The sequence below is a fragment of the Belonocnema kinseyi genome, chromosome 8, assembly GCF_010883055.1.
Source record: "Belonocnema kinseyi isolate 2016_QV_RU_SX_M_011 chromosome 8, B_treatae_v1, whole genome shotgun sequence".
Lineage (NCBI taxonomy): Eukaryota > Metazoa > Arthropoda > Insecta > Hymenoptera > Cynipidae > Belonocnema > Belonocnema kinseyi.
The window spans coordinates 110133358-110146376 of NC_046664.1; the positions used below are offsets into that span (position 1 = coordinate 110133358).

General features: G+C 31.4%; 2 protein-coding genes across 3 annotated transcripts in view; one reads left to right on the plus strand and one right to left on the minus strand.

The window, feature by feature from the left end:
• Positions 1-2758, plus strand: part of LOC117177648 (protein fem-1 homolog CG6966) — a 124200-nt gene extending 121442 nt beyond the window's left edge. For both annotated transcript variants that reach the window (XM_033368443.1, XM_033368444.1), the window contains exons 7-8: positions 150-356; positions 490-2758. In XM_033368443.1, coding sequence (XP_033224334.1) covers positions 150-356; positions 490-894 — 612 coding nt within the window. In that variant the 3' untranslated portion in view covers positions 895-2758. The remainder of the gene's footprint in view (positions 1-149; positions 357-489) is intronic.
• LOC117177650 (myelin expression factor 2) overlaps positions 1-13019 on the minus strand; it is a 68629-nt gene that overhangs the window by 19656 nt on the left and 35954 nt on the right. The gene's annotated exons all lie outside the window — the stretch shown is intronic.

Below are 13019 nucleotides of genomic sequence, written 5' to 3' on the forward strand. Positions count from 1 at the left end.
TTCCAATTAGAAACGAGTCAGGCTGCCCTCAATGTTTAGGTTTCTCTGTCCCCGAAATCAGTCCAAGGCCATTTGAAGGCAACCCTTGTTTGGTGTAATAAAATTGATAAATTAAACTATTGTGTCGACCCTAATGATGGCAATTTCAGGTACTAGAGGTTAAATTAGGCAAACAGATGTTGGACAAAATACCAACGTGCGAACGTGATTTGACCTACTTAAATCGCGTTTTAGTCATCACTCTTCATCTCGCTTGTCTGCTAACTCGGGAAACTCCGAAAGTTGAATCTGAAGATCATACGGAGTTGCACAGAGCCATTTATGAACTTGTGAAAATCAACGCCAAGGGCAAACAGGTTTGTGATTACTACTCTTAAGCACTCTCAACTTTAAATCCGATTTCATTTCTCTAATCTGAATTGTTTTTTCACATTTTCTGGAATTTACAATTTCAGTTTATAAAATTGTATTCCTTTTCCATTCAAACAGGGTCGGGATGCATTGCAGCTGACTCACAGTAAGGACGCTGCTCTCGTCGGTGGTTATCCTGCCTGTGAATTTCCATCGCAACACCTAACCCAGGCTCTTTTAAAAGTCGGTGCCGACGTGACTGCAAGGGATTCTGATGGTAATACAGCTCTACACCTCGCAGCTCTTTCACAGCCATGGCGTACCGATTTGGCGACAACTTTACTCGAAGCCGGAGCTCATCTGGATGCCGTGAATAACGAGGGCAAAACCTTCGAAATGCTCTTAAACGACAAGACTCGATTTAACTCCGTGAATCCTCTCAAGTACACAAGCCTCACTTGTCTTGCAGCTAGAGTCGTTTGGAGAACCCAGCCAATCGACAGGGTTCCAAAGCATCTTCGGAATTTCGTTCAAATGCACTAGCAAAACGTGCAGTGTCTTGATAGCTAATTTCTGCCGTGAAACAGCAGTGATTTTATTATTTTACTTATCTGCGACTTCACCACGTATCTCCCCAACGAACTCAGTTCAAGTAGAGGGATACATTAATAAAATATGAAAATTTAAAGATCATTTTTTAATTTAGCAATGAGGCAGTAGGATTCTAGTTTTCAAAACACCTCGTGCGTCGTTTCTCTCTCATTTTCGAGTGAAGAACTGCGAGTCTTCGAAAAGACTGGACTATTAATTGCGGTCGTGGCTGAAAAATCTAGACCTTGAGTATATCGTGCGAAGCATCGACTTTATCTAAGGGGTAGGTACATAATTTAGAATTTTGATGTATAAAGATTACAAGAAAATGCAAATCAATGCAAACGATTGCTAGTTGACATGATTGTACACTTTTAAATGTGAAGCTGAAGAAATAACAATTTTAACCCAAGCACCTTTCAGTGAATTCAAATGTTTATAATTGGAAATGTGTTCAGTTCATAACACTAACATTTTAAAATTTGACAAATATTTATAAATGCTTACATTTTTAATTATTACACTTTTGCGATTGCAACGGCTCAATTTGGTACACGTGTGATGTAGAAATGTTAAATTTTGTATGTTGCCAGGTTAGAAATTTAGACATTATGTTTGACAGCTTTAAACGTGAGTTAAAATTTTTTTTTCGATTTTCGAAATCTTTAATTAAAAAAAGAAATTTAATCTAAAATGATGAAAATTGAAAACAGTTCCTAGCAAAGCTAAAGCTAAAGTTGTGTAATTTGTCTATCCCTAGAGTTTGTTTTCACTCTTAGCGAATTATCTTCTGGTATGCTTGTTTTTTTTTCATCTTTTAAATCATTTTTGTATGTTTGTCTTTTTTTAATCAGCCCACTATAATTTATTTCAGAATAGGACTCGGCTCCTCTGTACCACTGTATACACGATACATGCGTTTTGTGTATATCAATGCCTCCAGTCAATATGAGCCTATCTGCTGCCAGCGCCGTGTATGAGACTATTCACAATTCTTATGCACAGTGTATAGTTTCATTAAGCTGTCAGCAGATACTAGTTTTGCATTGAGGCGTCGATATGTATGTCCTTTCTTCATTATTGTGAATTATCAATGAACGCATGCCTACAAAACTCTTTAAAATGTTCTCGACGACGATGCAAATTTAAATAACGAATAGGGTATGGGGTATTTAACGGGACTGTATGCTCGCCTATGCATAAATTCTACGATATTGATACTTAATCAACGGTCTCGGAAGTGTATCTCAAATTTAAAGTCGTATACTTCTGCAGTTTGGAAAATATGTTTCATTCAGGAACAGTGAGCGGTTTAATGACTGGACGATAATAATTATAAGCATGCTACGATCCATTGAGTGAATAAAAAAAAGTGATCAATATTTGTGTGCACCAATTCGCTCAATTAATGTTGGAAATGTTGATAAACGAATCGAAGGACGAATCGACACTACGAAAAATTTATCTTCGAATTGGAAAAGGAAGACGCCCTTAATATTTGCGTGACACTGATACCTTGATTTGAAATGTGATAAAACAAACATAGATATAAATATACACATACACATTATTATATATAAAAATGCGCGCAGTGTTCCGTAAGTAAGGTACGTTTTTCTTTTTTTGTAAAGATCGGATATTATTGCCAGAATCCGTCGACAAAAACATTCGATGAAATCAAATGTTTGTAGGGAAATTTTATTATATTATTAGAGTTTCCGGCCTTTACAGACAGAATAGTACCTTGCTACATTTAGTCCAATCGAACTGTTTTATAATGTAAAGATTGTGAAAATATAAGTGCGATGAAAAATTATATTCGCCCTTCAATTAATTATTTCAATTCCTAAAACTTTTCTACATGTAAATAACCATACATAATGGAATGATTAATTATAAGATTTGCAAAAAATGCAAGTGAATTAAAAAGTCTAAATAACGTAAAATTGAATTGAATTCAGCAGAACAGAAAAGAAATTAAGAAGAGTTGAAGTATATTCGGAAGAATTCAAGTGGGTTCAAAAGAATCCTAAAAGCTTAAAATCTGTGAGTCAGTTTGAAAAAAAATCGAAAGAATGAACATAAATTAAATTGCATGCAATAGAATTGAATTCAATTCCCATTAGTCAATTGAGGTGAAAGTAAATTCAAAAGAACTTTCAACATTTGATTTTAATACATTTTATTATGTTCCCTGAACAAAGTAAAAATAGATACCATCCAATTTCCAAGGTTTCTAAGAAAAAATTCGCACTTTGGGAATGGTGGTCTACCATTTTGCCACTTGGTGCCGAAAACTGAAACTAAAAGAATAGACACGATTTTAAAGATGTATTTTAATTTTGGAATATAAGTGCTTTTACAATTGTTTTGTGAAGTTTAAAACAACAATTAAATACTAAAAACAAATCGTTTTATTTAGAATTTCCACCGTATACAGTGAAAAAACACATTTTTATCAAAAAGGTTTTGAAACAAAAAAAAACAAACAATTATTTTACTATTCCATAAAAATTTCAATGCATTGTAAGTTTAAATATACTTTAATTAAGCTATGTAACGACAAATTTTGACCAGATTTTGAAAATAATACAAATAATAGACGATTGGAATTTATATACTAAATCTAACCTAATTTTTGGATCAGATTTTTTTTTTTAGAAAACAAAATATTTCTTTTAAAAAATGTGTTTTTTCACTGTATCAGATGCAAATTCGATCTAAACCCCTTTGTTTTTGATGAATGCTTATTTTTAGCATCCAATTAATACTTTAAATTCTACAAAAAAAAAAGTGGTCAAAACACTTATGTACAAATTAAAATGCATCTTGAAATCGTACCTATTCCTTCTAGTTCGGATTTTTGTCATAAGGCGGCGTATCGCAGTTTAACCATTCCCATCATTCCCATTACCTTTAAAATTTCACAAATCTGCCTAACGCACGCTGCTCGCAAACTTGCGCGGGTGTCGGTCGGATCTTGGAATTGGCCTTTATACTTTTAAGGTTATAGGTCAACATTCACAACTGTAATTTTGTGATTATGAACGAATTTACATGTTTATTATGAATTCTATCATTAATAATTTAAAAAAAAACCTAGATTGAAAAATTGTACCGTAAGGTAAAAGGCTTAAACATGAACAATTAATTTCTTTAGATTTTTAACAACGCGTTTCCGATTTTTTTAAAGCGTGAGGTCGAATCGACCCCTCGATACACTTACGTGGTGCAAAAAAGAGCCCTACACTTAACGGGTTAAATAAACTTTAAAAATAGGTTTAGTGTCTATGTACGAGGGTAATTTATACTTATAGTGGAAATGTACATAAAATGGGATATACAGTGAACTATGGCAATCCTAACCTAACTTTACAAGTGACAGCCAGAAAAGGATTGATGAACGTTTCACGAATTCTGTATGGTAAATATTGTTTAAAAAAGTTTGAAAAATGAATGCTGTAATATTATATACTTATTCAAAAATTTGTTTCTCGCCTAAGATTGGCTTTGCATCCTGAACCTCATGGTCGTAGATGAATTTGATGTAAGCCGTGGGAGCCATTTGTTTGAGTTATCTACAGCAAAATGATGAAATACATTATGCGTTATATTCAGTAGCCATTGGTGGAATTAATTATCCGCCACTAGATAAATGTTGTGGTAAAGGACTGTCTAATGATCACTTCTCTGGGGGAGTTATAGGCTCCTAACATGGCGGTGTCAAATAAAATATACTACCATCCATGATCCTAGATCATGCTACCACCTCTGATACTATACTATCGTATTATTATGTAAATCTTGTCTTAGGCAGCCTAGATTCTACCAAGTCATAGTTTCCAGAGTCTATATGCCAATCATATATTACGAGGACAATTTTTTGCCACTTTTTTTCATTTACCCTTGCGGTACGATGGAACTGAAAGGAGCCTCTACAAAGTACCCATAATGACCCTATTGGGTCCCTATTCGGTTCCTTTTTAAAAAAACTCAAAAAAAAAAAACAAAAAAAAACAGCAAGATCAACTTTTAAACTGTTGAAATTCAGATTCTACGTTGAATTTTCTATTAAAAACTCAAGGATTAATCATAATGCTTTTTTTTTGCCGCGTTAAAAATTAAAAAAAACGTCAAGTAGTATGTTGCGCGCGAAGTTTAAAAGCAAAATTCTCTCTCACTTGCATCCAAGATATTATAAACGTAGATGGGGTACGGGGCGTCAGAGTGGGAAATTATATTTATAGGACATCACATTTTCTGCCCTATCGAGGTGCTGCCCTCACCTTACTACGAAATCGAATTCTCGTTTTCTCATTCTTCGTCAAATATGACGGTAAAGCAGTAGAAAGATGTTTTGAGGTTAGAAGGGTTGACATGTGTCGCCGCATATAAACACGGAACTATGTTTATACTTAATAAAATCTTAATTATTATGGCTCCTAATATTTTCATGTTTCTACTAATGAGAAATATGATTTTTTACATTATAATGTTTTGTACTTTGCAGTTTAATTTTCATTACTATACTGAACCGAAATTTGAGTACATTTAATAATATACAGAACTTTTTGGAATTCTGAAACTTGAGACAGGTTTTTTGTACATAGTCTTTTTTTTCAAGTAAAAAAAAGATACGTTAGTGCTTAACAAATTTTTCTTTGGTAAATATATATTTTTAAATTAAAATAATCAAATATTTATACAAGGGAAAAGCTTTTGTAATGTTTAAATTTAAAAAAAAAATTATTTAAATTCACAATTACCACAACTGAAAACATGTATATACTTCTGGATATAAAATTTTTGTTGAAAGTGCTCATATTATCTTTTTTTAATTGCAAAAAATGATCTAAAAAATTTAATGGTTAATTAACAAAACAAAAAAACTTCGAGATAAATTAGTGCTGATCTAAATCCTTAAAAATTTGCTTGGGAAATGTTATTAGGCTCGAAGAAAATTAAGGGAGAAATTTTATTCCGTTATGGCGCACTTAATACATTAATTTGTAAATTCTACAAGTGTATAATTAAGGAATATTCCAGTTATGAAATTTTATAATTATGAAATCTTATTATTCGGTCAAGAATGTTATTTTTCGGGATTTTTCAGTCATCCCTACAAGCACAAAAAAATGGACAATTTTATACAATTCGGCATTATACAGCAAAATCCAAATTTTGAAAATTTCATTGTATATAACACTGGAGAACGTTCAATATTTCGGAGTAAATTTTCAAAATTTTCAAGCTTAATATGTGAATCCAATTAGAAATTTCTCAGTTTTATCATAAAAGAAACTATAAATATATTTTGCTTAACTGTAAACAATAACTGTCAAAAATTATTTTTAAGTCTTCAATTCAACAACTTGAATTTTAACGTTGAAATTTATGTTTTCAAAATGCTGTTTATGGTTTAAATTTTAAAAATTTTCGTTACAAGTTATAGGTTATGTCGAGAATACTAAATTCTTGGATTCGTTATTGATAAAACGCGAAAAAGTCCAATGTTAAGTTAAAAGTGTAAAAATCCCGTTTTCTATGCTTATTGCAAAACAGCAAGTCATTTTCGGCATTCAGGTTGAGGTATACAATTATTTTTGGTTGAAACAGGGTGGCCGTTTTAATATCTGAAAAAAATTCAGATTTTTTCCTGGTTCGCAAACATTTTTCACATTTTTCAAATTAAAAAAGTCGAACTCTAAAGCTACAAATTTCTCCATTCAAAGTAAGAACAACTAAGCTGCAAATCGTGTTAAGCGATTCTAAGCCAGAATTATCAAAAATTAAACGATTACATTTTTGTTACAAATCATAACACTTCATAAATTAAAATGTTAAATTATTTTAATTTAAAATAGTTTATAAATCCTGAAAAATCTTGTTCTTAATCTTACACAATATAAATATTTCCTTAATATATTCCAGATTCGTTTTTGATAATTCTTTAAACCTTTTATATTTTCAACTTACTCGAGTTTTTTCTAGGAATAATAGATGTTTTAAACTTATCATACATCAAAATCGAGGAATTTTACTTCAAAATGACTTTTTTTGTGATAGAAAAATGAAAATTATAACGTTAAAAGTTTAGTTTTTTGTTTAGTTTTGAATATTTGATTTCTAGTTAGGAATCTTAATTGAACAAACAAATTCTGAATCGTGTTGTGAAATCAATTATGATTCACTTGTGAATCCTTGGTGTCCACTTCAATTAAAAAAAGAACCATAATTTATATTCGCAGTTGATAAACTAAAAACGATTTCTATCTAAAATTATAAATTTGAAATGCTTCGAATTTTTAATCTTTTAAGTCTTCAAAACTGCATTCTAAAATGTGAAATGAAAAACTTTCTTAACTGAAAGATTTTCGAATTGCGTACTCTAAACTGAATGATATAATAGGAAAAAAAGCAATTTAAGCAATTGCTTGAAAAACTAATTTTTGCCCAATAAATAATTTTGGCCCAAAGAATATAATTTCCAAATAGTTAAAGCTGTCCTACTGGACCTTGCTTTCAACCGGAAATGTATTTAATTTTTTGTATTTACCTTCGCAAGGATGAAAGATGCGAAAATTGAAAAGCTAAAATTTACCAGAAAATGCGGTTGCGTTTGAAGTTTAGCTTTGAAGCTTAAAGAGAAATTGTAATTTCGTGCTATCCAACTTGAAATAAAAAATTATCTAAATTTATAATAATTTTTTTATTGCATATGTATTTTGACACAATCTAAATTAAATTTTGTCTTTTGGACAATCTTTGTTGAATTAACACCGAAATATTGACAAATATATTTTTTTATAGATTAAAAATGAAATAACCAACGGCAAAATAAAGAAAACAAGCCTGCATTAAAAGGATTGCGAGGGTGCCTTGTTTATCTTCTTTCCTTTCTTATTTTTTTAGTAAGCGAAGTTTTACTTTTTACTTATATAACACTTTATAATTGTAAAAAAATTGCGATAGTCAAAGAATGACATTTTGAACCTTCGTGCTTTATAGGTGAATTTTAATTCATGATTTCTGAACATCCTTGACTATGTCTGGTTTCATCGAAACTTTTTCAAATTCGTGAATTTATTTTCATTTACTCCTTAGTATGTATTCTTTAGGTATGTATTCTCCTTATGTGTGCTTATCGAATGTCTCGAAGAAAATGTTCAGATTTCCGAAATGTTACGACATTAGTAACATTAATAACACAGAAAATTGTTAATAGCATATTAGATTAATAACAGATTTATTAGCTCTTTTTTCAGTAGACAACTTTTCTCTATTTTTTTCTTTGCTTATGTCGTTTGTCCAAAAACTTATTTCTTATATTTTTAATGTTGTTTTTTACGAATAAAACAAACTATCCTTCGTATCAAAAAGTAATTCGTAAAAAACTTTTGGATCTTTTCAAGGTGCACTATTTTTTATTTCTCTTGTTTTTTCGCATCTTGCACAGTTTTATCACTAAATTAAATTTTTGATTTTTCATTATTTTTGGTGCTTTCAAAATTAGAACTTTCGATTATTCAAAACAATTTGAAAAGTTTTTATGATAATCTTGTACGGCTTTCAAAAAGCAACGTTTTTCTTCTCTCGAGTTTTTTCAAGTCTCGCGTTGGTTAGTTTACAATTTTAATTTGGTATCTTTTTTTTAATTTGTTGAAAATGCTATAATTCTAGTAATATTCTTTTTATCAAAAGAAGTTCATACGATAAATTGTTCGAATTTCCTATTATTACGAATAGCCGTACATGGAATTTTTATATTTTGAAAAAAATTGTCACAGAAATTTTGAAAATTCTGTAGCTTTTTGAATTTTCACGCAAAATAGCCAATGAACTTGATCTTTAGTTTCTGACACTTAAACAGTATACCAAAGGCCAATATAATAGATTATTTTTTCAAAAGTTGCCATACTCGCAAACAAATATGCATGAAGACAGGCAGAAACACTCGTGAAAACCTGTTTTTCGTGTCCAGACGTAAAATCTTACACAAATGTAATAACCCTTTCTGATGAGAATGTAAAAAGTATCTGTACTTTGAATACTGTCGTGATTTGAAATGTTGAAGATTTGGAATTTTAAATTCTTCAATTTTCAAGATTTATATTTTAAAGGTATAATGTGGAACTTTTTTTGAATAGTTTAATTTTGAAGACCTACAATGGAAAATTCTTGAATTTTAACGATCTGCAATTTAAAACTCTTCAATTTAGAATATTTACAATCAGAAACTCTTGAATTTGGAAAGATGTCCAAATCGTTCTCTTAGGCAAATAAATTTACCCATTTTTTAAAATTTAAATATATACATTTTTTAGCCTTTGCTCTGAGGGTTCAAAGTTTTCTGATTTAAAGTAGAGAAATCCTATCTCCAAATACAGGTTTGACCCAGAGAGCAGTTATAGATTTATTAACTTATTATTACTCTGCCATTCAACTCATTGCCAGTGACCGGAACGTAATAATTAAGAAATTTTAAAATACATGCGAGAAATTCACTAGTCGAATAGACTAAAATATCTGTAGAAATTGCAAACTATACAAATATAAAAATACACCCTCAATAATATTAAAGAACTATGTATCGATATTGCACTAAAAGTTTTATGTGTTTGAATAAAAATACAATATTGTGAAGTAAATAAATTTTAACTTATAAAAAAATATAAAAAGATGAGAAATAACAAAGATATCTTTAGAAATAATCAAATAACTTTCGAAATATTACAAAATATACGAAACAGCAATATGAATTATACATTTAATTTTCTCTTTGGTATCTATTAAAATAACCATGTTTTATAGAGCGTGGATATTTAGCGTTTGTTATGAAATAATTTACTTTTAAGGGCCTGCGATACTTAGCAAATTGTCGATTTTACCAGTTTTAGGCCCCCCCGGCTTTTTTTCTAGAATAATAAATATTTTGTCTTAAAAATTTGGGAAATGATAGCGAATATGCTAACGGACGTCCCCACATACTTTTTTTGTAGGTTAATTCAAAAAACTTTTAATTTATCAAAATTTGATTAATTTGCATAGCGCTTAGGAATTAGTATCGATTTTTATAGTGTTAACGCACGTCCCTGCACACTTTTTTTGTGTTATTTTTTATGAAAAAAATTTGATATTGCTAACAACGTGCGTGTATATTTCGAGGTGATGTGTGTTACAATTCACCCGAGCGTTACTACCAAACTACATAATATTTTTGGCCGAAAACTTTGGACTTACAAATAAGCACAGTAACTTATCTTGTTTGCAGGCAAACAAAAAAATTTATTTCATAAATAATTTCCAAATTATCGGAAAGGCCCTACCGAAAAGAATCTCTGAGTATATTCTAAAAATTCTCTAGGGTCAGAGAAGCTCAGAGAAATTCTCCACAGGTACTCAGGTAGATATATTTTAAGGTCCAGGTAGTTCTTTTAAATGTTTAAAAGGCTTTAAAATGTCCTTTCCGGAATTGAAATAGAAATACGATCATAAATAACAAGCTGAGAGGCTGAAATTGCAATAAGAATTCGATCATAAATAACAAGCAGAAAGGCTATATCAATAGAGTAGCCGACACTCAAGGGTCCTAGTTAAGCTTTCGGATTAAAATTTAGAAGTAGACTTTTTTTAATTTCATAGTTAACAGCCTAAAACGGAATCTACGGGTTTCGATGATTTCAGATATCTAATTTTTTTTAATGCTTAAAATTGTAATTAATACGTTTCTCGTAAATTGAAAGGGATACGACAAAAAAGACAACATTTTTGAATTCAACTAGAAAATTTTATATTAGTATATAAGTTATAAATATAAATAAGTATAATGAGAAAATTCATCAATTAAAAAAAAAAAGTGTTAATAATTTGAAGAGAAATTTAAAAAGGGACAGCGGATTAGCCACGGCCAACTACTGTAAATAACTCTGCCTGCCCGGTACGTGACAAATACAAAAGGAACATTATATTACCGTCGCACCGCTCTTAAAAGGACCACTAAAAGGATCTTGAAAAGGACCCAAATCTTTCAGACTGTCTCCGAGACTATGTTGTTTCAAATCGAGTCTGTTTATACACAAATGGGCCAGGCTATTTCTCTAGAAAAAACTCAGAGATTTCTTTCGGCAGGGGGCAGAGAAGAAAAACGACGTAACCTCAAAAAAATGCATATTCATAAAATTTTTGTTTAGCACAATAAATTTTTTTTGTTATTATCCCTCAAAAAAGTCTGGGTACGTCCGTTAGAGTAAGGATCCTCTAGGGAAGGATGCGACAAACCATGTGCCTAATACGGATTGGTCGAGCGGAGTTTACTGGAGACTTCCGGTCAGGTTAGGTGGGGGTAGTGGGAGGCAGCTGTCCGTCGGCTCAGTGTGTAAATATGTGTGTGTATGACACAAGCTTGCATTCAGTCTGCGGTTAAAAGTACGATTGTGTTCAGTGAGTTTGACGTCACTTCCTGTCCACTTTGCACGGGTCCGCAGGGTGGGGAACATTATCGCATCCTTACCTAGAGGATCTACCTTAATTTAGAAAAAAAATATAGCTTTTTTCTTTATGTTTGCAATTATTGATTCATGCTAATTATATATATTTTTTACAATAATTATTGTTCGACCAGTCCCCACAGTGGGGCGCTCAGTCCCAAAATTCTTACAACTGAAAAATAATTTGGGAACATCTACATCCAAATCGATGCTGCATAATACAAGTTTGCTTCTCGTTCAAGAAAGAATACAGCATACCAAATTTCTTTTGCACACTACCTCTAAAAAACTATTAAAACTTCACCTTTTCCAATCAAATACCCCCAGATTTGACATTTGGTCCACATTGGACCTCATATAGTTTGACCAATCCCAACGGATTACAGAGCTTTCCACCCAAAAACAAAAAACAAAATTTGACAAATTACTTCCAGTAAAGCAAACTAAACTAACAAATACAGTAAAAAAAAATTCTGACCACCCTCTCAACAATGAAATCATTTCAGCCTTATCTAAAGGACATAATTTTGCTGTAGCTCCATCGAAAATCCCAAAAGAAGAAATAATCAGCAATTTATAATCCACAATATATACCCTTTCACCCGAAAAAGCAAATGACATACGACGGAGGACGGCCAAAATTTTACTCCAAGCTCAAATTCCATCCTCAAACTTAACAAAACAGGAAAAAACCGCAATTAAAGAACTCAATCAAAATAAAGATATTATAATATTACCCGCAGAAAAAGGCAACACAACAGTAATAATAAATAGAGAAGACTATAACAACAAAATCATGGACCTTCTAACTGACGATACATACAAAAAACTTAAAAAGGACCCCACAAAAACAATAGTCAGTGAAACAAAGACTCTTCTCAAAAACTCTAAGCTTGACAGCCAAACAATATCTAACTTAATACCTACTAATCCCATCTCTCCAAAACTTTACGGGCTCCCAAAAATCCACAAAGAAAACATTCCACTCAGACCGATCATCAGCGCAATAAACTCACCAACTTACAACCTAGCACGTTTCCTCGCTGCAAAAGTACTATCGGCGAGAAAACTATAGGCATCTGCCTTTGAAGCTTAACAACTCAGCCAAAAAAATGCTAGCGCAACAAAAAGTCATTTAAAAGCTGAAAGTGTTCTACGTTAACGAGCTTGAAGACGTTTATGTACAAAAATTCTTGTGCTTAGCAGACTGAAAAATGTAAAAAAGAGTAAGGATTTTTGGGTACATTTAAGAACAGTCAAGTTTAGAGCATTATTTCTTATACAAAGGGCGATGGAAAAATTTGAAAAAATTCATGAATACGAGGAAAACTGTTGTGAACCAGTTGTAGTTGAGAAATTTAAAAAATAATAAAAATTGTTGCTCAAAAGTACAAAAATGTGTAACTATATTATCTTCAGTTCTAATACAGATATTAAAGCGATTCAAACTGCAAACTGCAATACATAGGCTCTGTATTTATTTCCAATCGCCTGTAAGGATGTGTTAGTCTTATTTTTTGTGAAAATCGCGATATTTTTAGACATTTTTTTTGTTGGAATACAAGTGACAGAAAGCAGGGGGGGGGGGCC